At 44.1% G+C, this 26,817-nt stretch overlaps 1 protein-coding gene across 1 annotated transcript; it reads left to right on the top strand.

Annotated features, from left to right (window-relative positions):
* The first annotated feature begins 8,372 nt into the window (after window positions 1-8,372).
* Window positions 8,373-24,945, top strand: LOC144165736 (salivary cystatin-L2-like). Its single transcript, XM_077695529.1, has 4 exons — window positions 8,373-8,592; window positions 19,477-19,707; window positions 20,879-20,983; window positions 24,734-24,945. The coding sequence occupies exons 1-4, from the start codon at window positions 8,404-8,406 to the stop codon at window positions 24,812-24,814; spliced, it is 606 nt and encodes a 201-aa protein (XP_077551655.1). The 5' UTR covers window positions 8,373-8,403; the 3' UTR covers window positions 24,815-24,945.
* The last annotated feature ends 1,872 nt before the right edge of the window (window positions 24,946-26,817 follow it).

Here is a 26,817-nt window from a genome sequence, read left to right as displayed (position 1 = left end):
CCTCATAGTGCAGCGCGAGAGAAGCTCCGGAAGCGAAACAATTGCGCCTGCAGTCAAGTGAACTGTAGAAAGTTCTTCGGCAATCGGTCGATCAATTCTAACACCCAGTCGATAAGGACAGGATTCAGTCCATCAACGATCTGGCAGACTACGCGTATTGCAATTTATTGGCTTTCTGGCACACGATAGAAGTGAATGAACGCCTCAACCTGCTAGACACCGTTGAAGATGATGCCACGACCATAAAGGGAATCCGTCACCATCAAGCCGGATTTCAGCACAGTGTTTTATTGTTTGAAGGCCGCGACTAAGAAGCTCGGACCTCCCATCTCGGTTCCCGATGTAGCTGCAGGAAAGAAAGAAATTGCAGAGATCATTGATGCTGTTGAGAAATGGGACAGGAACGTGAACCAGACTGCTGACTGTTTCCGTGTAGGATCCGAACTACGACCTTCTGACGGAGCTTGACAGGGCAGGACTCGTACATCCATCAATACTTGCTGTCAACGCCGTTGCACACAGCGACGCAGTCGCTGAGGAATGGCCAAAACGAGACGACTTCTTAACGATTCCCAATCAGCATCAACTGGCGACAGATCCCGCTCTGGATCTACTCACTGGTGATGGCCCATTTGATTTTGATTGCTGTGATGCTGGACACACGAAGGATATCCTTAAGCTCATTGTGTGGTGCAGTACGAACATTTTTCCGAAAAACGTATGCTCCATAATGAATGATGATATTCGTGACGCGAGTGCAAAGTCAAAAAAAGAAGCTTCCAACAATGAGTAACAAGTAGAATTGGCGTACAGTAGACTCTCGATAAACGGAACTTCAAGGGACCGGAAAAATAATTTCCTTTTAACAGGAGTTCTGTTTACTAAGAGAGATGTTCTAAGGTGCAAATTTATGTGTGCGTCCACACTTCTAAGGGCATTTCATGGAACTCTAACCACTAGAAAGTGACTGTAGCTGATAGTTTTTAGAAAGCAAGAAAACTACAAGAAGCGTAGGCACAGCATTCACAAAGTTGATATGGCAACAATGAGTCGCTCTTCACTACAAAATGCGTCAATTATTTTTGTTTGAGTCCTTCAAACTGCATCTTCACGGTGACTGTAGGCCTCAACTTCGCGAGTGCTTAGACGCCACCGAATTTAGAAGACGGCAACGTGGTAATACTGGACGAATAGCACAACGATGGCACGAACGAGGCGTATGGAAGAGCGCCCTGTAGCCTCGGCGTCTAGAATCGAGACCGAACGCCTGGAACAAGAACTGCGATGTTGCATTCGTTGCGCTAACAAGGCTAACCACTTGCGAGACGTGGCTTACGAGGCCAACAAGGCTAAAAAAGCATGGGGGAAGAAAAACAAACAAGAACGAAACAGCCGGAACCGTAAGAAGCCGATTCTCATGCCAGTGGATTTCACAAGAAGTTCCATGTCTGGTTCCGTTTACACGGTGATGCCGAAATTTTAGTTCTCATTACCGAGAGTTTTTGTTACGTTATCTGAATACAAAACCAACCAAATTACAGGCAACTGTTCCGTTTAAGCGGCAATTCCGTTTAAGCGATTTCCGTTTTATCGACATGCTACTGTAGTTTCTTTTCCCTGAATAAATCGTCTCTGAGGATGAGGTTGTTGAAATCATTCGTTTGTTTCCCTCGATCGATGTGGCGGCAAAGCAGGGACATCAAAACATTATCAAGCCCTATGCAATAGTTCATTACCACGCGGAAAAATGCTAATGTGCTAACTCAGATTTTCTTCCTCATCGTTTATTCGGTCTAACCTTACAAGGTAAAAAATCGCAGTATCTGCAGACGCGCGAGCGTTGTCTTTCCTAAAACGCGCACGAAACACTGGTTTTCCGCCGCGTTCGCCGGCGCAGCTGGGCTCCCATGACGTAACGTCACTGCGGCAGCCCTACGGCCTTGAAATCTAGTCTGTGTTGCGCCGAGGCGATGTTGCCCGCGTGAAAGAGAGAGGGGAAATTGCCGCGTTGACGACCTGAAACGAGCGCTCGCGCATTGGCAGCGGACGCCAGGAGTCTTACAAGCGTTGGGCTAGACATTTATGCTATCGCATTGGCAACTTCTAAGCGCTTACATGTTTTCTGCATTTTTATTCTATTCATAAAGTTTGTTTTGCAGACAAGGAAGAGCGGAATTTGGAGAACATGACCCCAGTAAAGAGATTTATACGGAGACGTATTTTATTCCGCGGATTTTTTGTCCGTCAATCTAGCGTGATTGATTTTGACCCTCTCCACCCCCCCCCCTCTGGGACAAAACCAAAAAGAAAAAAATTCTAAAATAATACATAAATACGTCTAATTAAAATATTCTTTGTAGTGAATAGCCGCATTGAAACTACTGCATACTCCAAATGCGAAGCCTATGACCAGGAAAGGAAGATTCCGAAGCTCTTTGACACATGCTGCCTATAGCTCTTCGGGACTATATTTGCGACTTGCCGTAATGGATTCTGTGTGCCACCTTTGTACAAAAGAAAATAGCAACTTCAAAGCCCACTCTCCCTCCGCTATGGAATTATTGAATAATTCTGGGGTTTTAGCGCGCCGACACATTACCGGCGATGAAGCGTGTCGTAGTGAAGGGCTCCGGATTGATTTGAACCACCTGGGAATCTCCATTAACGTATGACAAAATCTGGAACACACGGTCGTTTGTGCTTTTCGCCAACATCAGAAAAGCGGCCTCCAGGGCCCGCAACCGCACCCGCTTCCTTGGGATAAGCAGGACAACGCCATACCTACTCAGCCACAGTGGAAAGTATCCCGTGACGGCTTAGGGGGCGTCGCCAGTTCCCGCACGCACAAAAGCACCTGTCAAAACAATAATTCTGTGGCCCCCGGGAATGGCATTCTAGAATGGACGTTTGCGTAATCGATAATGCACTCTGAGCGATTGTTATTGCTCGCCAGACACAATCGTTATTTATTATCAAGGAGTGCATACAGAAGCAAAATGGGGCCGCCAAAGCCTACAGGTGGGCTTGTGCGGCGTCGCCCGGCAGCTACGGGCTTAACTTCGGTAAAAAACACTCATTGACAGTGGTAACTGAATAGGAAGGTTTAGAAAATAGACAAGCAAACAAGAAAAAGAGAAGAAGAAGGAAAAGAAGAGAAAGAACACAAAAAATAAAGGCAGGAAAGACAAAAGGAAAGCAAACGACAACCGACAAACAGAAGAGACGCAGACAAAGGCACAAACAAAGATACAATAAATCGACATAGCTTTCAGCTACATGGGGGGCAATTTCCTCATCGCAAGAAAACAATTAGACAACATACAAATAGCCCCAAATCACCGCATAAACATAGATACTCCAGCATGTTTCTAATGCCACCATAGCACCACGCAAGTGTTTCCGCGTTGTTGAAGAGAACAATTCGTCAGGCAAATCGCTGAAGATAGCAGCAACATAATTCCGTAATGTGTACGGACCCTTGACGTCATATATCGAGATATGTGCCGCATAGGCAAAGGTTTAACATTGGGAGTTCGGTAATCCGTACAACTGAAATATTTTAGCGCGAAGATTTGCTGAAACAATGTATCGAATGACGGTAAACCACTTGCCTTAAATACACTGTCCGCATACGGCACGTGTGACTTATAAAGAACACTCTTGGCTATGTTTTTTAACATACTTTTGACTGTCTTTTTCCAGGTAGCGGAGCAGTTGAAAAAACAACACATGCCATAACAAACAACACTACAACCCAAGGTTTGTGCTAGGATTTTTCGAGCAGAGGAAGGCAGAAACACTTTTATGTTGTACAGCGTACAAGCAGTAGTTCTAAGCTTTTTACATATGTCAGCCATGTGTGTGTTCCATGAAAGATCCCCATCAAAATGTACAATTAGCTATGTACAAAACCTTATCTAGGCACAACGAGGTCACCATGGTGAACCGGTTATTTTTTATTTATTTATTTATTTATTTATTTATTTATTTATTTTATTTATTTATTTACTTATTAATATATTTATATATTTATTTATATATTTATATATTTATTTATTTATTTATTTATTTATTATTTTATTTATTTATTTATATATTTATTTATTTATTTATTTAGTCAGTTAGATATTTATTCATGGGTTTCTTTGTTAGTTTGTTCAATCTGCTTGAGTGCCTAGGAATGAAGAGAAAAGTGTGTATTTACATACAAGCCGAAAACACACAAATGTAAAACTAAAATCTCATAACGTCGCTTTATACTAGGCATGAACTCAAGGCTTCTCACAAATAAAATAATTACAGTCACTGTAAATAAATAAACACTGGGTATGGTAAAAAAGGGATAATCACAACCATCGCAACCTACCGAGGCATTTGGCCAAATAAGTACTTAATCTGTTCCCTTAGGTAGATGGAATCCCCACATTGCACCGAGTTGGACGTGAGCAAAAACGTAAGCTAGTTAAGGCATTGATCCATTCTTAAGAAAAGCGTTGGTGCAGTGAATTTGTTGGAAGTAACACACCTGAAACTCCCTCCAGCTGTTGCCATTATTCATGCCGGTCTGCTTCAAAAATTGATCTGGTAAGGTAACTCCGCTTAATCGTAGGAAAACCTGACTTCAAACTCTGGCCCAATCACTGTGCATGCTGTGCTGTGCACTGAAAAGTTGTGATATGTTGTATAGCAAAGCACATTCGAGTGGTTGGAAGTTTGTAAAAGCGGAACAATTCAAGCAGCATGTTTCCGCAGGACTGTTTGTGAGTTGTGATCAGCATCCTTATGGTTGTTACATATTTGACTTGATGAAGGGCATTGGTTTCCCTCTCCCTCCCATTTCGGACTCACTCTTCCTTGCCTCTTCCAACCTCCCAAATCGTCCACCTATCAGTCTCTGAAACGCCGCTGACACTGATTCCACGTTGTGCGAGAATACTTAGAAATAGAAAGGCATCAAAAATGAATATTTATTTATTTATTTATTTATTTATTTATTTATTTATTTATTTATTTATTTATTTATTTATTTATTTATTTATTTATTTATTTATTTATTCTTCACTAAGGCTCAGTTGCAGCAGCTGGAGGTGCTACATCGGGAGAGCCTTCGAGTCATCACTGGCCTTCCCAAACATGCCAAACTCGAGGAGCTCTACAAGCACGCTCAACTCCCCCCTCTCACAGAAATCATCCGCACCCGCCAGGAAGGTCACGACTTCCGACGAGCATCCACTCTCGCCGGCCGTGCGCTACTCGCGCTACTGCAACAATACGCGGCACCACAACATCCCATCCCGTTGCCGCTGCCACCATGGGACGACTTCATCGTCGTTAACCCAAAGCAACTTCCAGTCACCGGTCTTCGCCACTCCAACAAACACAGACGCACATCTGAAATGACCGAGCGGTTTCCACATAACGCTGTTTATGCCGACGCCACTTGCGACCCCACCACGAATACTGCCGGATTAGCGGCCATTCACTCGACATTTCAAGCCGCCTGTCAACAAGAATATCCAACAGCGCCATCGTCTACCCACCTCCAACTCGAAGCGATATTACTGGCTGTCCGACAACTTCAAATTTCTCACTGGCCTACCAACCAGCCTCTTCACAGCCAGCCAGGAGGCATTCCGCGAATTGCTCCGGATGCCTTACCAGAATTCTATCTGTGCGTCCATCAAGATGCTTGTCCGAAGGCTACATTGTACAACAGGACTACAAATTCGGGTAGACTGGGTGCCAGGGCACTGCGTTAACTCCACCAAGGAGGCCGCGCGCGCCCTGGCGAGCGATGTTCTTTCCACCCGCTCCCACCCAGTTTTGCCTCATCACGACCCCAACTTGGACCCCTTTGAAGCCCGTGCCACCTACCAGCGATGTGCTAGAGCTCGACTCCGCAGCCACATCCCTGCCAATGACTACCCGCTACCTACAGGACTGCCACGTGGCCTTCAGGTTCTGATCCACAAGGCTCGTGCTAGGGCGGCGCTTACAGAGGACATCCTTTTCAACTGGCGTTCTTACATACCAAAAAAAGGGCGGCCACCCGCTCTCCCCGGCGCTACGGCAAGCACTTCACCTCCGCCGGCCATGACACCACCCACGTGCGTCACGTGCTCTTTAGGAGCCACACCGACCATTGAACATCTCCTTTGGGCGTGTCCGGGTCTGCACGCAGGGCGCACGTCTTGCAAACACAGCAGCATTACGTGTTTGACGGACTGGCTCTACCCACCCGCAGCCACAGCCAAGCAGGTGTTTGCGTCCTTGTGGGACTTCGCTCTCGCTACTGGCGTTCATCTGAGAATGTAGTTTTCCCGAACTGACACCACCCTCCCCACCCGCCCCCACATAGGCCGAGTCGCCATCCTTGTCCCAATAAAGATTCTTTCATTCATTCATTTAATTTTTTATTTATTTATTTATTTATTTATTTATTTATTTATTTAATTGACATACCTTCAAGGCCCGAAGGCATTACAGAAAGTAGTGGGTGAATCAACACAAAAAAATTTGCAAGGTACAATGAAATCTTTCAACACGGCGTTTCATGAATGACGGTTTTGAACGTGTCGGTATCCAGGATGGTGGCGACCGTGGCGGGGAGGTGGTTCCATTCTTTGCTTGTGCTTGGGATCAATGAATTGCTGCAAAGTTTAGTACAGGAACGCGGCAGACCAACTTTGAAACGGTAGTCAACGCGAGATGAAATGTGTGACGGTTGGGCGATAAGCTGTTCTTTTAAAAAAGGGTTGTGGTGGTATATTTTAAGAAAAAGTTAAAGGTGGAAGCATCTACGGCGGAAAGGAAGTTCTGGCAATTTAAGTGTTGTTTTCATTGAAGTCACGCTAGCATATTGGGAGTAGTTGGGTAAGATAAAACGTGTTGCGCGATTTTGGATGGCTTCACTGCTGTTAACAAGAGTGATGTTAGTTGGGTCTAAAATGGCACATGCGTATTCTAGTTTCGAGCGAACTAATGTTTTGTACAGAGTTAGCTTCAGTGATGATGACGCAGACGAGAAATTCCGACGCAAGTAGGCCAACATGCGGTTAGCATTGCTGCTTATAATATCCAAGATATTGGTAAGGTGAGACAACTGAGAGAGGGATATCATTGAGGAGATATGAATTCGGATTAGTAATATTAGTACGCTGCGATACATGCATGCATTTACATTTGGTGAAATATCTTCGTGAACTAGTTCTTGCTTCCCCGGAAATGTAACCGAATGAAACAACTTGCCTTTGTCTTCAATGATGTCTACTAACAGCATGTTCTATACGTAGTAATGGTCCCTTGCTATGATTTCGCACTGATTTTTTTACAACTCTCGTTTCAGTTGTTTTTATGTATTTCTTGTTTGTTTTAAATTGATGTTTTTATTATTTGTAAGTTTTCTACGTTTAAACTTTTTATTGCTTCTCCGGCATTTGCCCGACCAAGTTTTAAACTAAGCAATAAATAATTAAAAGCAAGAAAAATTATCAAGCCACTGGGAACGCGACCTGAATGAAAGTTGTGGTATTACACGCTACATATTTGCTCTAACAAGGGTGCCTACGTAATTGCTATATTTCGCCTAAATGTATCCCAATTCCTGGTGAATAAAACTATGAGCCTCACAAAAATCAGAGGACTCGATCCCTGTATGATTTACAAAGATATTGATTTTGTGTGATGATTCAATGGATCTCCCCTCTCCTTCTGCGTGAAAAAACCGTGAAAATAGCGGGAGGTTGTTGAATTTACTTACTGTTTGGCCGAATGCACCCCTGTAGCGTATAAATGCTCCTATAATACGTTCGGGCGAGAGTGTAGTGTTTCTATTTTCATGCCTATGTTAAACCTGGTGGCGTCATTAAAGCCCTATGAGCAGCGCCACATACAGATTCAGAAAATTTAACCTGATATATCGCGTACACAACGACAGCTTTGTTTACCACATTCATTGTGCTCCAGCCAGAGTGGCCTACACTAGAAAGCAAAAAAGCGACGCTTCGTGTAACTAGTTAGCTGTTTAGTTAAAAACCGACATTTGAAAACGTAACTTCAAGGCGCCTTTCTTCTCTGCATTTAGGCATGAATATAAATTAAACAAACACGGGGTGAATAGCATGAACGGGTCAAGGGCATCAACCCCTTCGGCATACGCTCTTTCCATTTGGCTTAAGTGGCTGCGAGAGCCGGTTTAAGGATTCTTGAAGTATCCGTTCCATTAAATGGAGATACGTGCCTTGTTTGAAGACGCCTTCCGCCACGTGGCACAAGGGTGGTCGACCGCCTGCTTTCCGGTTTCGATATACCCTTGGATAAGCCGTATTCACTCGTTTCTGTCAGTCGTTCTGTTGAAAGAGCGTTATAAGTTAGAAAAGCGCCTTCCTTTAAACGAAAAAAAAAATGGCCCCCTTTCTCAACAAACACACGTGCAACCCAAGCGCTGTAGTAAAACTGAACGCAGAAGACAAGTTGGCTCCTGTATATATAGCCGTCGAGTTCCGAGCAACGCCAGAGAAACGTCGTTGCCTGCGGAACCTAAGGAATCCCTCACTGCCTCTGCCAGAAGTCATCGAAGTCTTCGCTACAACAGTGAGTCCGCTTTATGCCGGGCGGAGCGGTTCGGTGTGCCACCTTTGTACAAAACTGTACTTCCGCAATTTATGTAGGAAACCTCAGCCTTACGCTGGTGGTCGGAATTTAAAACAGAGCACGCACCTTGGAAGTCGTAGCTCCTGTTCTTAATTGGGGGTTGTCCCTCGCGTGAAGGTAAAACAGTGTACAAGCGCCGAGGGCGGCCTTAAATTTAACTTTGCATAAAATGAACACGCGCTGCATTCCACTCGCTCCTTTCACCCTTACAGTGCAGAAGCCCCAGAAGGTGAATAATTAAAACGTGGATGCCCAGATGAACTTGAACATTTCAATTGGTGCACTAATTTCATTTTCATGGGAACTTTTCAAGGTTATTAACGCCTCTTAACAACAAAAAACTGCCATAGGTGATTCGACGACAGAACGAACCTGCGTCCACACGCGATATTTTTTTGCTTCTACTCTTAATTTTATGAGCAGTACGCAAGCCAGAAATTAGCTTAAATCTGCACTCCCTTTTCCCGTGACGTGTGCACTTCGAGAGAAAAAAATTTGCCAAGGTGGCGTGGGTGAGGCGCCATGTTCGGTAGGCGCAGTTTTTCGCTACTTTGGGGCTTTGCGCACGGCAAGGATTCATCATTCTGAATAAATTATGTTTGAAACGAAATGTTAAACGAAAAGAAGAAACAGGTCAAGAAAGCTATTGCGTTCTGCCGGTAAAAATATTAATAAATAAATGTGAAATCACGCCAGACGCGGCATTGTCTGTTACTGTGAGGCCCCCTATGCTACACTGTCGCTTATTTTGAAGCCCCCTGTCTCCCTATCTGTAACTGTGAGCAACGTGTAAGTGATAGGTAATGACTACCATATATTTGCAAAAAACACCTGCAAAATATCGCTTGTCAGAAAAAATACAAATATACGCAAAGAAATATTGACTGCAGGGCTTTTTTTCAAAGTGCGTAAATTTAAAAATACAACTAAAACAACTTCTCTAATTTTTTTCAAAATTGTGGAAACGAGATTCCTGAAGAGGGCCAACAACACCGATGAAAAACGTGTTGCATCATTTTATTCGTACCGAAGTTATAAACGGCTGAAATCACGTGTTCGAGACGCGCCTCCCTGCCGGGTACTCCGCAACTGCAGCCGCTTTTCTGGCTTCGCGCTTTGATAAAAAAAAATGTGTGTTGGCAATTCCGCGGCCCCACCAGGGCCTCAGAATAAAAATGAGCAATAAGCTAGCGAGCTTCTTTGTATGCACAACCATGACACCAGCAGTTGCTGTGATACGCTCATCCTTGAACGATCAGGGAGCGCATAAAATTATCGTGAGGCAACTAAAGAGCCGGTTGTAACGGAGGGCCTAACATTGTAAGCTGTCTAAAATTTGTTTTTAGTATTTTCCATGCAGCCCTGTCTATTTTTGCTTACTTAGCACAGCAGAAAAAATGACCTTTCCTATGCTCCTAACAAGAAATTTGACAGGCTCTTTTGGAGAGTGTGAACATCCAAGATATAAAGAAAATGTAATAAGAATTTAACTTTAAGTTTGTGGTTATGATCATGTCTTCTGAGGGGCTTAAATAGAAAAGAAATGGTTTTAAATCTCATCCGCGTCATCCGGCAAAGTAGCAGGCATCCACGTTATTTCACTGTATAATCATTCCAAAACGCCTACGCCTCCTACTTCTGCCAGTTTACTCGGCCTTTGACGGGAGTCTTGTTACAACTGACCCTACCGAGGGCTTTTTAGCGCTATAGGTGTGTCCTGGTAAATTTAGGTGTTTTTCGAACGCTGAAATAAATTGCAGTTTTTATTTTCTCTTCATTTAAACGAGCGCTTCGTTGTTAACAAGTGGACAGCACGGGGTCATTCACGGTAGTCGTCACACCAAGAAAAATCTGTTAACCTGCTGTTTATTTATTGTTAAAACAAAAGCTTCGCGTCCAAAGAAGGGCTTTTTGTCGGGTCTTCGTCACAGGCGTAGGTGTGATATCGGTAATTCAGGAAAACATCGCAAATAAAAACAGTGAAGAACGAGGACATTTCTTTTAAAAGTACGTCAAACCTTAGAAAGTCCCTGGTGTGGCAGCAGAATTAGTACAGCACTCAACAAAGTTAGAAAAGCAGCGGCAGTTTCTGTGCACACGGCACAGAGACGTGTCTCGAACGCGTGATATCCGCGGTTTATAACTGAGGTACACACAAAAAGATGAAACATGTTTTTCAACTGTACTGTTGTCCCTCTTCAGGAGTCTCGTTTCCCCAATACATAAAAAATCACTTACGGGATTTCTTTATTTTGATTTCTTGAGTTTCGTGTTTTGAGAACATGCATAGCAGTTATGATTTTTTGCGGATATTTCTATTTTTCTAGTCGAGTGATTTTCCCCAGATATTTTATTCAAATATTTGGACGACATTACCTATCACTTACAAGTTTGTCACGATTGCAGATACGGAGATAGGGGGCGTCAGAATAAGCGATAATTTAGTGCCTGCTCTGAACACACAATTATATTGTTTTGTTCATGACTGAACGCAAAAGCTGTCTTGACCTGCTCCTCATTTAGGTTTGACTTTTGTTTTAAACATATTTTATTGAAAACGACCAAACCTCGCCGTGGGCAAAGCCCTGAAGTTGGAAAAAACTGCAGCCGCGGAAAATCGCGCCACAGCCGCGCCATTTTAGAAATTTTTTTCTCGCGAAGCACGCGCTCTAGAAGAAAAGGGTTGTAATTTTAAGTTATTATACGGCTTACGCATAACTCATAAAATGATGGGAAGAAACAAAAAAACGTGCGTGTACACGCACGTTCACACGCATGTTCTATAAAAGTATAGTCGTAAAAATTTCAACCGTATCAATATAGATAACGCTAATATATTATTGTAGGAGCATACTGCCACAAGGTAAATGCATCACTTTTTTGTAACTGAGTTGTGCGTAAGGATGTGCAGTAATAGTAATGACATTCACAATTTTATATCTGTTGTGTGCAGCAATTACGTCTTTTTCCGTGTTGATTGGTCATTTATGTTCGAAATCCACATAAAAAAAGGACGTCACATTCCAGTATGGGTGATCGCGAGAAATAACATTTCTTTGCACTGAACATTATATATGCCAAACATATTCATGTATGGAACAAAAAAACTCAGACGAAGAAAGACTTGCGCGGAGAGTTGATCGGTTCTATATTTTTCTGTACAAAGCTTTCCCCAAAGGGTTAAAGGCAAAGGTGACTGAGCACGCGGTGGTTGAAGAAGCGAATGCCGAACATGCAAGACAGGACGCCGTGTTAGGTGAGCTATCGAAGGTAGTGAACGAGAGATTCCTGGCGATGGTGAGCGTTGAGAACTGGCTGATGAGGGTGCTGTCCTGGGCCTTGTCAAGTGGAAATAGGCACAGTCGGAGAAGCAAAGAAACGGTTCAAAGGGAGATTTACAGGAGATGAAAACTAGGCTTCATCAAAGTTTCACGAAGCTACGAGCATAGCCCGTAATTTCTAAAACTTCAACCGATACCTTTGAACTGAAAACAGAGCTCCACTCATTCCCATGTAAAACTACAATGCCAGCGACTGAAGATCCGCAATATGAATCCAGAGTGAGAACTTCGTTGGAGCTGCGCGGGAAAGTATGCACCTGATCAGTACAGACCGCGGGGGGACAAGCGTTCTATGTATGCGTTCGCCCAACTGCTAGGTGTTTCGGCGTTTTCCATTCGTTTTGCGGCAAGGCGAAAAAAAAAGCTCCCGTAAAGAAGACTTTTTACATTGCTTTAACGCCAAACCATAAAATTCTAGGTTTTCCTTCAGTTTAAGAAACAGTCCCGTTAGACCTGTCTACAAGTATCGATACGCACTGCACATAAATATGTTTTGGAGTTGCCCCAGCCAATATCTGCAGGCCCGGTGAACACGTTTTTGTAAGTAGAACACTTATCTTTAAAGGGGACAGATGCGGATGTGAGGGGCAAGTGCTTCCGCAGGTGCTAAACGCAGATTTATTCCTCAATAAGTGGTTTCCACGCTTGGCGGCGTTCTTAACTGGCAATCTGTTGGACTACGGTTGTACCCACCAAAATCTATAACGATGGAAACATTTGCGCTCCCGATGGTCCTTCAATTGAAAGTAGCCAAAAACAATAAACGCAATGGCTGCGGAGGTGAGTAAAAAAGATTGGAACTGCGCAGAGAATATGGCCTAGAATGCACACTACCTCCAGCCGGCAAAATTTGTTTTGAACCTACCCTTGATAGCAGACCTAGTATAAACTAGCACTGCAGAAATGTGTATGAGATCGAGATTACCCAGTTTATCATCGAGAGAAAAAATGAATATAAACAAACAAACAAACAAAAAACAAACAAACAAATGAATAAATAAACAAGTAAGTAAAATAAATTCAGTAAGAATCAATCAGAAATCAATCCATCATGAAAGGTTGGTAATTCAAGCGGGAAAACGTGTTACCCCATTTGGATGTAGACGCAGGTCTGGTGGTCTGGTGGCTACTGGACCACCGCGATTAGTTACCGCGATTGAAGGGCTGCTTATTTTAGATTTTCGCGCTTTGTAGTCAGCCGTGCTTAATGTTTCTGAAGACGTCCATTTTGGAGAACTGAACCATTTGTTTTCAAGGCCACATGAAAACAACTGGGAGCTTTTCGCTTACTGGTATATAGAGCACATAAAAAGCACATGGCCATTTCTTTTCAGGAAGGTTGTCGATTGCAGAACATCGTGCAAAGTCATAAACGCCTCGAATATGGGTTAGTGGGGCGTTCATGGCCTAGGCATGCTGTGCTATGTGGAACGGGATAACGTTCCGGTGATCCGTTCTTGCCGCCGTGCCGTTGCAGTAAAGACGATACTGTTATAAGGACGGTGGAGCGCAATCACCGTATTATCTGTCAAACTCCCTCCCCAATTCTGATGTGCAAGTATGTGGCTCCATTTGTGGAAGGGGGGGGGGAGGGTAGGGGGCCGTGTAGGGGTTGGTTTAGCAGAGCTTCCCATTGTTTTTCTTGCAGTGCGCGTTGCTAGGTATAACAGTAACCAAGCACACTGGACGAAAAATAAAATGGACAGATTGTTTCGAAGGGGTGCAAAACAACCCCTATCGTAGTAGGCTAATAGCCAATAATAAATATTTTGTAAGGAACAAGGGGTTTTTGTTAAAGTACCTGCGACATGACGAGACAGACAATCGCTTCCCGTAACAATTTGCTCACTGGAATTCCTTTTTATTCCGGTGTCACGAAGCGATGAGGGGACATAACTGGTGAGTTCGCTTTCTTATGTGATATTCGTTTAATATGTGCAACCATTACATAGTTACCTAGATACATCTTTTATTTTACAGGAATTGTGTTGCCAATCTGGGTTAGCGTATCTACGGAGGGGATCCGTAGTAAACCTTGTTAATTCTAAAAGCAAGGTGCCGCCCTGACTTAGAACTAAATAAAGTTGGAACTAACCAAATAAAGATAGCAAACGGCAATAAGGGGCAGAAGAGACTGACGAGACTTCGAATCTTGAAAAATCCTGTGACTGCCACTTGCCTTTTGTCAATAAAGGCATCAAAAACTACTTTTTTCTCCCAGAAACAAATCGAGCGAAAAGCCACACATCCGCCTTATTAAAACCTTAAGAAGTGACTGGTTGGAATTTGACCCGTCTATGAGTTTCCAAAAGACGGCGCGCTAGGCTTCGTTCTCGTCATCGTCGCCATCGTCAGAGATAGGTTTTAATTTTGACCTAAGAATTACTCACTGGTCCGCGCCCCCACACACACACCTCCAGTTACGTTATCATTGACGTAGTTCGCAATTAACACAAACTTCGAAACGTCCACAATGTGGGATGCCCAGAATGTCAACGTGTTTTACCCTATTTTACCATCGTCGTTCACGCTGCTTCGTGTGTACACACGGGGTGCATTTCCCTAGTCTCGTGCCCACCGCCAATTGAGCCAGTGCGGTGGCGTGTAATTCCAATTGTTCGGGCGCGGAGCCAACTAGAGTTCCAATTAAAGGCTTTTTACACATATTATTGTTAAGAAAATGCCTGGGCCAAGGAGTAGAGCAGAAATATTCGCAAATTCGAACTAGTGAATTCGGATTACCGAGCTTTCACTAAACAAGTCTGACATTTAAGCAATGTATAACGGCAAATTTTTACGGGTTCTTTTGTAAAAAAAATTAAACATTTTAGAAATACGTAAAACCCCACGCACAAAATTCCATTAAATAGAGCAATGCGAGTCCCTTTTTTACTTCACTGATACTTAAACCTCTACCGCAAAGTCAGCTTGTGTTCATAATTATTTGTCATGTTTCTTTGTTCATTGGTTTACGTTGCGCAGCGAAGTAGTAATAACTCTTTCGCCTCAATTCTGACACCCATCCATCACCGTTGATCTGCCTTCGTGCGAGTTTTTAACGGCATGAAAAATTGGCGGCTGCTTGATTGACTTTTCTTGTACAGTATAATAAAACGATGCCGGGAACTCGTCACTAGGCGCAGGATGACGTGCGCTTAGAGTTTTTCTTTCTTTTTTGCGAGCCGCTGCAATCAGGAGTCCAAGACTGGACAAGGGGGGGGGCGCTCTTCACTAGACTCAGGCTTAAGTGCGGTCGGTAATTTCTGTGCTCATTATTTCAAAGCAAAGATTTACTACATTCGTCCAGCGGATTCTTGGAGGATGCGCAAGGTCACTTTTTGACAAGAGACCCACCCCCCGCGACGCACCCCTTGAACCGCATTGTGTGATTCGCCGGGCACGCGGTTTGCGCTTGCGGGGGCCGACAGCGGTCGCCACCGCCGCTGCGGCCGAGGCAGCCGGCCCCACCGCAGCCTGCCATGCATGCGGCGGTGGGTCGTGTCGGGCAACGTGACTCGTCTCGCGCCCGGTGAAAAGAAAAGAAACGGCGCGTTCGCCCTGGCGAGCGCCGCATTCGTCCGGCCTCTGAGCGTTGCACGGAACCGAACGACCTTGAGACGTGGTCGGCATTACAACTAAATCAAAGGTTAACCAAGCAAAAGCAAGGCTCAACCGGGCTAAGCCAAGCTTTTGCCTCGCATATCCAAGGTTAGTTGAGCTACGCCGTAGCTATTTTTTTTTCTTTTCTTTTCTCGAACCCTCACAAGACGCACATTCAAGCGTGTTCACTATTTACTTCATGGAGAGTGAAACCAGGAGTTTAAACAGCTATCTTTTTAAAAAGATGCGCTTGCAGCGCCAAAACACCGGGAAAATCAACCTAACCTGACGGTGCTTTCGCACCTTAAAGGGGCACTGACACAAAATTTTGAAGGCGAGATAACTTCGGAGATAGATTGGTGGGAACACATATACATCATCTGCAAAATATCAGCGGCGAATACAGCCTAGAACATATTTAAAATCAATTTTGAAGTGTGCGAAACGCAACCGAGCAGCCAGCAGAGGACCACGCGCAATTGTAAATAAACAACATCCAAACACGTCACGAGTTTGCGTTTGCCGCTTCCGCACTACCGGCGTTTTTAGCTGGCTCGCCCGGCTCGCCGCTCCAATCGGAGGGCCGGGGGGCGGAGCTTCTGCTCTCGAGAACGAACGACCCGATCGTTGGCGGCGGAGGCAGCGGAGGCGCCGTGATTTCGTCAGCTAATCGGGCAGCTGGCCGCGACCAAAGTTCTACAGCGATTCCAGGCACTCTGTTTCTATTACTGTTTATTACCATTGGATGCGAAAACGCGCTGAAGGCACGAACAGCTAGCCGCACTGAGCTAGCCGCACGGTCGCTGTGCAGGCGGCGGCCACGGCCGCGAAGGGGCCCAGGCCGGCGCAAGTAGCTCGAGTGATAGCTTGTTACCGCTGCACGAAATTGTCCCCAAGTCCCGACCATGGTGGCTTACATGAGAAAGGAGTTAATGATGCGATGGCGGGTTGAATTAAAAATTGTCATCTGCACCGCTTACGAGAGCGGCACCCGAATATCCGCCGCAGTGCTGAGCCGAACACATCTGTAGGCGGACCTGTAGGCAGACCGGCCGGCTGCTCCCAGCGCGCGTCTTGCCACCCACCGTCTCGAGCGTCGCGCTGGTCGCGCGTCGTTCTTCAGCCGCGGTAGCATTTGCACTCGCAGAGCCTGCGTCACATCCACGGTCGCTTTTTAATTAAGCGCCTCACGAGATCAGTACGTGGGGGCATTCGCAGAAACTGCCGTCGATGCAGATTCGACACTGCTACGGCGGCTCTGCTCTGTGATATCCCTCCGACGGTCACGTGGTCAGCTTTGTTCACACAAAATCCACAAAATCCATCATTTCGCGGCACTCGCTGAAACCGAAACTGCGACTGGCCGCATTGAAAATGCCTTTAATTAAACAACCGTCGCACGCTGAAGCAAATGAGGTTTCTACAGATTATAAGTAGGTCACTAGCTACTTATCGCAACAAAAAAAACAAGATGCAAAATTTTTGTGTCAGTGCCCCTTTAAGGTCAGTTGACAAATATTTCCCGATTGGAATTACGTATGAACGTGTGAGAAGTTCTTTTGCTTTTTGTGCGCCAATTATTGCGTCGCCAGTTCACGCCGAGTTCGTGAAGCCGGTGGCCGCGGGCTACAGCGCGTGGTAATGCCCTTCACTTTGTGAGATGTGACTTCCTGTCGACAACACACTCCGGGCCTACCAGTCATCGAGACCTTTCAGAAGCAAGTTGGGAAATTAATACGCGGTGCAACAGCATGGTCACTTACGAAGGGAGACGGGCCGCCAACTCTGTTCTTTCTTCAGCCTTGCACAACCATTGGAAGCTGCGCCAATTTTTTGTAGTAATCATTTTGCCGTTGTAAATTTGCGTAAGAGAGATTGTTATTAGTTAGATATCCAAGAAACAGCGTGAAGCGTTGAAAATTGGCGGCAACAAAGCCGAATGAAGAAAATAATTGGATTAAGGCAGACTCTACAAGTTCTAAAGGCGAAAAATAGCGCAAAGAAACGGCACGGAAGACGAGAAAGAGACAAACGCGGGCTCTGAAGGACAACTGAATTAATTTTATTGCCAGCAGGCAATATAAGAAAATCCAGGAAGAATACAAAAACAAGATACACTTAAGATTGAAGAAATGCTATCTCCTTGGGCAACAAGTCGACAGACGGTTTGCTGACACATGCGCCCACTCGCTCAGCATACAAAAAACTTCAAGGATCTCGCGTGTTCGCTGGTCACCATAGCGCTTAAGTACAAGCTCATTTTGTTAAGCTAGGTGACCAAAACTACTGGTGCACTAGCAACATTTTTTTAGTGGTGGTCTATGTACACGGATTAAGGGAGTATAACCTTGTCTCCTACTGTTCGTAAACCCAGTGGCCGTTTCCGTTAAAGTGATTCGTCGAACTGGTCAATTAATTGTACTAGCATTACACTCTTGGTAGTATGAGAAATTTGTCGTGTTAGACGGGCACCCCGATCGAAATGATTCGTTGTATTGCAATACGCCGATGAGGCACTTAGATATATATATATATATATATATATATATATATATATATATATATATATATATATATATATATATATATATATATATATATATATATATATATATATATATAGATATATAGATATATAGATATAAATACAGAAAGATAGGTCAGCAGTCTACAACGCCAAAGGAAGCATAGGGGTGTGGTTAGGCTCTTTTTCTTTTTCACTACGGTTAATGAAGTAAACATTATTTTTAATATGCAGAAGAAAGAAAGAAAGAAAGAAAAACACGCGCCCAGAGTGGGGACCGCACCCACGCCTTTCGAAAGGCGTGGGGGGACCGAACCCACGCCTTGGGGGGACCGAACCCACGCCTTTCGAAAAGCGTGGGTTCGTTCCCCACTCTGGGCGCGTGTTTTTCTTTCTTTCTTTCTTTCTTCTGCATATTTAAAAAAATGGTTACTTCATTAACCGTAGTGAAAAAGAAAAAGAGCCTAACCACACCCCTATGCTTCGTTTGGCGTTGTAGACTGCTGACCCATCTTTCTGTATTCCTCAACGAGCCCCTCATTTCCTTACTATATATATATATATATATATATATATATATATTTTACGTTCACCTTTCCTTTCAGCGCGCACACTATTTTACGGTTTCAATCCATTTGGATCCGTGTCATTGCATCATTACGTACCCTCTCTCATCTTATGCCACGTAATTATGTTTTACTCTCCATTATTTCCATATCCATATTATCCATCCTAACCCTAATATATCCACCCTAATTAATATCATCGCATTCTTAATCCCTCTCAATGCATTTTTATTTCCCATATTTTTCACGTTAGCCCTGATAATTCGTCTTCATCCATCTTAATATGACGTAGAAATAACAATGGGCATATAAGACTACAGCACAGATATTCTTGCTAATCTGTTTTAGTTTTCCAGATTCACAGTAATCCCGCCTTAATTAGAATTGTTATAAACGCGAAGCAATTATTAATTAAAGCGGCAGGCCATTTTTCAATATTTATAGACGTCTGGCGTGCGTTTGCTCGCTACAAGACCTCCGTGGGTCAAATGTGTTTTTGTATCATGTGTGCCAATGCCAGCGTCAATGGAGGAGACATATGAGGCTTTTGCCGCATGAGGTTAGGAGGTGCGTCAGCCAAACACAACAGTCTGTCAGTTAATATTACTTGTAATTATCACCATCTTGCTTTGCGCGTATTTCTTGACAGTAGCAAGTAGTGAGGGATACTTTATATATGAAATAGGCTGCATTGTAGTCCCACTAACGACCAAAAATTACATACTTTTAAAGCGCGCCCGGCAAAGGATGTGAAGCTCATTTTCCTGATCGCAGTAGCGCACTCTTGTCGCAGATCAACAAGGACTGCACCATGGTTTCTTCGAGTACAACTGCTTGCGTCCTTGCCGTGGTGTCCGTCGGCTTGTTCGTGTGCTGCACTGCCCAACTGGTTGGCGGCTGGCACCCACAGACGGACACCGGCAACGAGCATTACCACAAGCTTGCCCACTTGGCCGTATCTCAGCAAGTCCAAGGCCGCAGGTTCTATGACACTGTGCTGAAGGTCACCAAGGTGGAGACGCAGGTGCGCTTACGAAAGGCAGCTATGCAACGCCGACGCTTTGTGCGTGCTAAATGCGCACACACATGAGCATGTAATATGAAATGCCTGTTCCTCACTGGCTTATTTTGATAAGTATTGGAGCCAACCTTGGAAGCTGTGCGCTCTCTGCGCACGAAGTGCTCGAAGACTGAAGCGGCATGATGCCGATTGTTTAAACAGCTTCCTTCGTTTGAATACCTGGTTCTGAGAGTGCACTTTTAGTACGGATGGTCACATAGGTACGTAATATAGATAGCATTCTGCATCGGAAGCGTAATCCACGGTCCGAATGTCCCTTTTTCATAAAAGCTCACATGGTTGCCCGGCAGTATCCGTAGCTAATTTATGGCACCACTACCAAGTTATTAAAGCGGCTTAAAGCACATTTCTATTCACCAGTACTATTTAATATTCATTGCACAAATATGAGGACCTTCTGCAGATATCTTTTCTAGATAACGAGTGTTTCACATATACGCAGAAAAGAGGTAAGAAACCTGACGGTAACAGAATATCAGCTTCATTTTACCACAAAAGACTAAGACGTTTAACCACTAGCATCTTACTGAGAACGTGAACGCACTCGTGATTAGCTATCGGCAGAACATAAAATTGAAAAGTCAAATGAAGAAAAAGGTTGTGCCTCGAAATAACTTTTTAATTCTTTTCAAAAAGGTTGGGTCAAAAACGCTCGTCCTTGCTTTTTCTACTTCCTGCGTATCATTCTAAAAGCCTTGCTGCATCCACATCAGAAATGATCGCCGACAGGCCCAAGTGGCTGTCCTTCTGTGTTTCTGTTTAACATATAAACAACGAATAAAATTCCTGATATCGGACGGAGCTTTCAGCCGATTGTGAGCACCAGTAGAAACCGTTTAACTAATTGAAACCAGAAATGATAATTATAAATAATTCAACATTTCATCTACTTCTGTGACCTTCGCCTCTGAAATATAACATTGTCCCCAACCACGTAAAATTTCGTGGCGTGTCTCGACGTGCTGATTAAACAAAACCAAATTCAACTTCCTCTTCCCCTTCTGCCAAGTATTCGAAGCTTTTAGGTGCAATATTAAAACGAACTCTTTGTTTTCTTTTTCTGAAATACTGGATACTGCGCCCCTCAAACTGTGTTTTTACTGTCTCTTCCCAGACTGTCGCTGGAAGAAACTACCGTATTACCTTCAAGACAGCTGAATCAACCTGCCCCGTGACGGCCGTCTACTCTAAGAAAGCCTGCCGACCCAAAACTAGACAGGTAAAGAAGCACAGTCGTATGCCTACTGAGAATACTAATTCCCCCTTAACTACAGGAGCTTATTTTCGGACCAAGCGAAAAAAATTGAAAATAATAGGATTCGTCCCGTTTTCGGGTTTAATCGCCTTGTTCTTCTTCGTTTCTCCTTTGTGTCACTTTTATTAAAGCTTGGATCTAAGGGGCCCGTTAACCCGTACGCAGAAGTTCCCGCTTGAGTACCCACTTACGAATAAGACGCCAAACAGTCGAAGTCGGCCATGGCCAATCAGCCGATGGCCAGAAAACCCGACGGAAACGCCACCTTACCCGAGCCCTAGTATCAGTTTCGGGCAAACGACTTGTTACATACACAGCGCTCAAATCGTAGTTGAGAATTTATTCCCACACTTGTCGCGTTCGGGCAAGCTGGACCCAGTCTTTAAACATTTACACACGCACACAACCTTGCCACCATGCAAATACAGTTTCGATGGTGTAACCAAAATGAGCCAGCAAATTCGAATGTGTGCGTATATTTTGGTATTCTTTGCTACACTGGGCATTTTCAGGTTGTCACCCAAGTACCTGATCTTGATGCAGTGTTGCCAATATTCACTTTTGTGGAGTTCTGGAATTTCAATTCGTTATTTAATACAATTGTTTACATCGCACCGAGCATTGCAAGATCTAGTCCAACACGTAGAGCCCAAATTTAAACGCTATTTGGCTGAAACCCTCCATTTCGGCGCTTGCATAAAGAATTCAAAGCCGGTAATCTAACAAGTTGATATGGATGGCTGATTCAAAGCAGCCTAAAATCGAACGACTGCGAACCAGCAAAAAAATGATTCAAAAGAAGCGCTTACTCACCAAAATATGTTCCTCACAATAAAACAAACGTGTATCAACTGAGCGTGTTGCACGAGTAGATTGATTGATGGATAACGGGGTTTACCCTCCGACGATACACAGGCGTTGAGGTGGCGCGCAGTAGGGGAGCACTCCGGGTTAATTTTCACGATGTCAGGATCTTTAAAGAGCGCCGAATCTCGAACAAACCGGCGTTTTCGCTTCTCGCCGCCATCTAAAGGGATTCAGCATCTAAAGGTCCAACGAGACGAAAGATTCAACAGTGGATATTCCGTCTCGGTGGACCTTTCATCTCGTTCGACATTCAGGCTCCATTGGACCTTCAGACTCGGTGGATCTATCGTCTCGTTGGACATTCAGGCTCGATTGGACCTTTCGTCTCGTTGGATCTTTCGTCTCGTTGGACATTCAGGCTCCATTGGACCTTCCGTCTCGGTGGATTTTTCGCCTCGTTGGAAATTTCGGCTCTTATTGTAAATGAATGTCCGGAGCACTCTAAAGATACCTTCAATGACGTCTACCGCAGTATAGTTGTGGGACTTTCTGCATTTTCACATGCAATAACTTTTACACGATAATTTGAAGTGAAATGTACACCGGGCACCTCTGTTTAGGTGGTAAAATTTGAGTCTTCCTGCAACGCTATCGACGAAAGCAAGCTTGGTCACAAGTACGTTGCTGCGAGGGCCGAAATATGACTTCAGTTTTTCATTCGGACCTTTTTGGTATGGCAAGCAACTCTAGCTAGACAGGCGCTACACAGCAGAATACAGTTTAGATGAGGGGATTAATGTACATGGCGTCAAATGTTAACTTTGGAAGTGCAATTTTCCTACTGTATTCTGCCTAATTTTGTGACAGCTCTCACATTTTGCTTTTGTATGAAAGAGCCAGCTATGTATTAAAAACGTTGCTATGCCACTATTTATTGTTTGAGCACCACGGGAGAAGCATTGGTGACAGGGCTTTATTTTCGTGCTGTACACAGTCCAGTATCGATATGATGCAGGGTTTTTCGTCCTCTAACCAAAGCAAATGTGGGGGCTACCGTATTGGGAGAGTTTTATAAAGTGAGAACGAGTGCTTTTTTTCACACATTGGGCATTCTGCTGTAATTAGGCATTTTGGTGTATTTTCCCCAATGTATAACTTTAGACTGGGCGCAGACTGGTTTTTTTGGTGCCAACGTGGATATTATGACGCCATTCTTTCTGCTGCATTTTCACTTGCTATATCCGTAAAGGGGTCATTTGCCTTTGATACAACACATACATATATTATTGAAATCTGTGACAGGTCACTACGGTTTAACTACGTTTTGAAGAGCCGGAGAACTAGAACCAGACGACGAATCAGTATCAAATAGGGCTCCTCTCCCGCGCTGCATGGAATAACAAATGCAACCTGTTCAGCGCCTGTGTTCAGTCTGACCTTTCTTCGTACCGTCGTTTGCGCTGTTTTTCTTAGTTTAAATGCAACATGTTTTTGATGACAATGCAAGTAGGTACATGTAGGCCTACAATCAGTGTCGCATCATGGCCGCCATAGGAACAGTGATGGTTGGTATCACCCAACGGGACCAACCGCTTCCGCGCACTGACTAGCCAGAGTCACTGTGAATACCTGATAGTGACGCTCGCCAATCAGTGACAGGGAGCGCTTCTTCCGGTTGGGCAAAATCAAGAGATACTGACAATTTTCCGTGGCGAAACGACATCGGCGAGGATTGCTGTACTGGATAGGAGCAGTCTGTCTTGATTTTTACACAACGGCCAAACCGCTTCAGCTCAGTGACTGGAAAGTGTAACGACCAATAATTTACAGTGACTCGGCCTAGTCTGTGAGCGAAAACGGTTTAACCGATTGCGTGAAACCAACTGGAACTGCTCCCATGGCCGCCATGTTGCGTGAGTGATTAGATCATTACCGCCTAGGCCTACACCGGGAGAGAATTTGGGAAAAACGAAACTTGTGTCATTTTTGTATTCGCTCCTTAAATTTGTGTTTTGCAGTTTTTACTTCAAACTGGCGTGCCGTCGGATCTTAACCGTTCAGAATGCAATTGTAATATTCGGTGTGCGCGTTTCTGACAGTAAGGAGCGCACTTGAGAAAAAGGTGAAACTTGTAACTGTAGTACTTTTTGTAATATCTAGGCTCAAAGGCTGAACAAAATTATGCTCTTAGTGGAATTTGACTTTTTATTGCGAAAAATAAATTCTTGACCGCAGCAGAACTTTTTTACAGAATGTACACCAGACGCAAATTGAGAATAAGATTTAGAAATTGTCCCTCGGAAATATTTTGTAGCTAGACGTCGGTAAAGTTGGCCGAGGTGCGTGGGCATGTAGTGCCGATTCCACCTTGTCGCGTTTTAAAATTTTTGACAGTTAGGCAAATTTTTTCCCGGGAAATGTTGCTGAATGTGACATTGGGGTAAGCAGGGACTGACATACAGATATTCAAGCAAATCGAAGAGGTCGACCAGCCACCCTTTGTTTGCGCTTATTTGAAATTACCCTACCAGTGAATATAAGATAACACAGCAAGTGAACCTATTTTCAGTGTACCTAATATCATGAATTGAATTTACCCGAAAGCCTAGACGAAATGCCTCTACACGGAATGCTTGATGACTGGAAATTTAGTACAATCAGGTAGAAGCTGGGCTAACACTGCAAGATCGTCTTTTGCACTCGAATTCAAACGTGCAGGAAGGCTAAATAAAAGAGCGCCTCTTTGCAGTTCACCTGCACGATCAGTTTATTGGTGAACATTCAACTGCTATTTTCCTGCTTTTTGTAAAAAATGGTTTATCAGCACGCATATTTTTATAGTTAAACGTAACCAAGACAATGCAAATGATGTTACAATATTCCTCCTGCACTTCGTACGTATCGCAGGTTAAGGCCACTTGCACTGCTGTGATCTACGAGGGGCTCGGCCAGCACCAGACTACTGTGAACTCCTTCACCTGTGGCTGAGCTGCCTCCTAATCTTTGTTGGACGGGTGGCCGCCCCAGAGGCATCTTTAGTAGCACGGTGTTCTTTCAAATGTTACTGCGCTTGTTTGCTACGCCAAATAATAAAGAAAAAAAACAGGAACTTCAGTGAAATTGATGTCTGTTTAATATAAATGTGTTCATTAAACCCACACACATTGCGAGTCTCCGCTTGAGCTGTTACTTATATTTCAGACACGTTTACCGCATTGATACTGCTATTCCCTTAGGTACACCCTTTGTCGAAATTTTCTAGGACAAAACGAAGTGTTCTGGGCCAGAAAGAATTCAAAGAATGAGCTTTACCTTTAAAATGACAGGATTATTTCATGAAAGTAAGAAAAAAAGCTGTTCTCTCTGGCGTTCAGGCACAAACCATTTCAGCCTCGCTCGGGACGTGAGCTTGTACATTGAATGTTTACTGCCGGTGCAGTTAGAGGTTGGCCTAGTAGATTTTTACAAAGGCTGTGCATGTATTGCTTTTTACGACCAGTGAAATTCCAGACTTGAAGTACGTGAAACAAAAACCCAGAAAACAAAACAGGTGGACACACTCAAAACTTAACTGCCTAAAAAACCCAAAAATATTTCTGCAGTTTGTTTTCTGTTATGATTATTTGGTTATTCCTAGTGCCTCTCAGAAGCCTCAGGTTAAGAATAGGTACAGGCTGCTGCTTTTCCAGCGAAACAGAAGAGAAGACGGAAACTCTGTGTGGTTTTAAACTATCAATGGTGGCAATGCTTGCTACGTCGACGTGTAGACTGCCCATTGTTTTCTGCATTTATTGCATTCGCTGTCCTCGTATATCCAGGTTTTTCCAGCAAAATAACTATGCTGAATTCCGGAAGGTCAGATGTGCCGATACCGAGCCTCTGTCCGGCTTGGCTCACGTTGCCCCCCAGGTTGCCTCGAATAAAAGTAGTCAGCTGACTCTGCTTACTACTGTAGCACATTTACAACATGCTGAGCTATCTCTTCTTCATGTTTGATCCATAAATAAATGGTTTCCTGTTAGTTTCTAAGGTCCTTGTTCGTAGCTTGTTTCGACGACAACATATGCAAAAATACCTGACAACGGCGTGGAGAACACAAGGCGGATGCTTGCCATCTTATACCAACACAGACGAAAAGCAACAAGTGCAATGAGACTGACAATCATGCTTAATACCCCTTCCCCCCAGGAATACACAAAATTAGAATAACAACTCTTTTACACAGCGCCAGATTTGTCTTACAATTGCTTCTTGATACTTGACCGCATTCATTACAGGGAAATACGTTGAAAACAGAAGATCACCCCCAAAATTTTTCTACTCTACTTTCTTCTAAACACCCACTCTTGCCATTGAACAAAGCTTAATAAGAATTAATAACAACTCGCCCATCACTTAGTGAGGCTGTTTAAAATATTAACCTAAGTAGGTCTAGGATGAATTCGGACAACCTATAAACGTGATTCCGTTAAACAGGAGCGGTTGTTTGTTAGGTGTACGTCAGCCTGGTTCTTTGTATTTGGCTGCTTATATATATATATATATATATATATAGGACAGAAATAAGAATTGGCAGTGAAGAAGACCTCGGAAAGGTCTTTTCTCCACCTTCTTATTTTCCAAATTCCTTGAGTTACTACATCCTCCCCTTAGCTTTCCGAGGTCTTCGTGACTGCCAATTCTTATTTCTGTGTTATTTTCAAAGAGCCCCTCATTTCCTATTCTGATTCGCTCTATGCATAGCGACGGCCTCTGTTAGGACAGTCTTGGTGCCATAGGGAGCTTAAGAGGGTTCAACGCTGGTCGATTACTCTTGACATGTCGTAGACGCTCGAGTCACGGCCCGGGGGTTAGAAAAAGAAGGTCCCCTTCACCCGCGAAGTCCGAGTGCCGCTGGCTACCACCCCCAAGCGCAGTAAACAAAAACACCTGAACATAAATACCCTAGAAAGTGGAGGCTAAAGTAGCCCCGCCGGTGGCGTAGTGGCTAT

This window comes from Haemaphysalis longicornis, unplaced genomic scaffold (assembly GCF_048455015.1).
Source record: "Haemaphysalis longicornis isolate Haplotype H1 unplaced genomic scaffold, Haemaphysalis longicornis Haplotype H1 scaffold_15, whole genome shotgun sequence".
Lineage (NCBI taxonomy): Eukaryota > Metazoa > Arthropoda > Arachnida > Ixodida > Ixodidae > Haemaphysalis > Haemaphysalis longicornis.
The sequence above is the reverse complement of the archived record's forward strand: the minus strand, read 5'-3'. Positions and strand labels throughout refer to the sequence as shown.

Excerpts from the sequence above, each read along its gene's own strand:
- LOC144165736 (XM_077695529.1), top strand. The coding sequence starts at position 8,404 with ATGGCCCCCTTTCTCAACAAACACACGTGCAACCCAAGCGCTGTAGTA. Across the intron at positions 8,593-19,476 it reads TCGAAGTCTTCGCTACAACA|ATCAACAAGGACTGCACCAT; the intron begins GTGAGTCCGCTT and ends CTCTTGTCGCAG. Across the intron at positions 20,984-24,733 it reads GCCGACCCAAAACTAGACAG|GTTAAGGCCACTTGCACTGC; the intron begins GTAAAGAAGCAC and ends TACGTATCGCAG.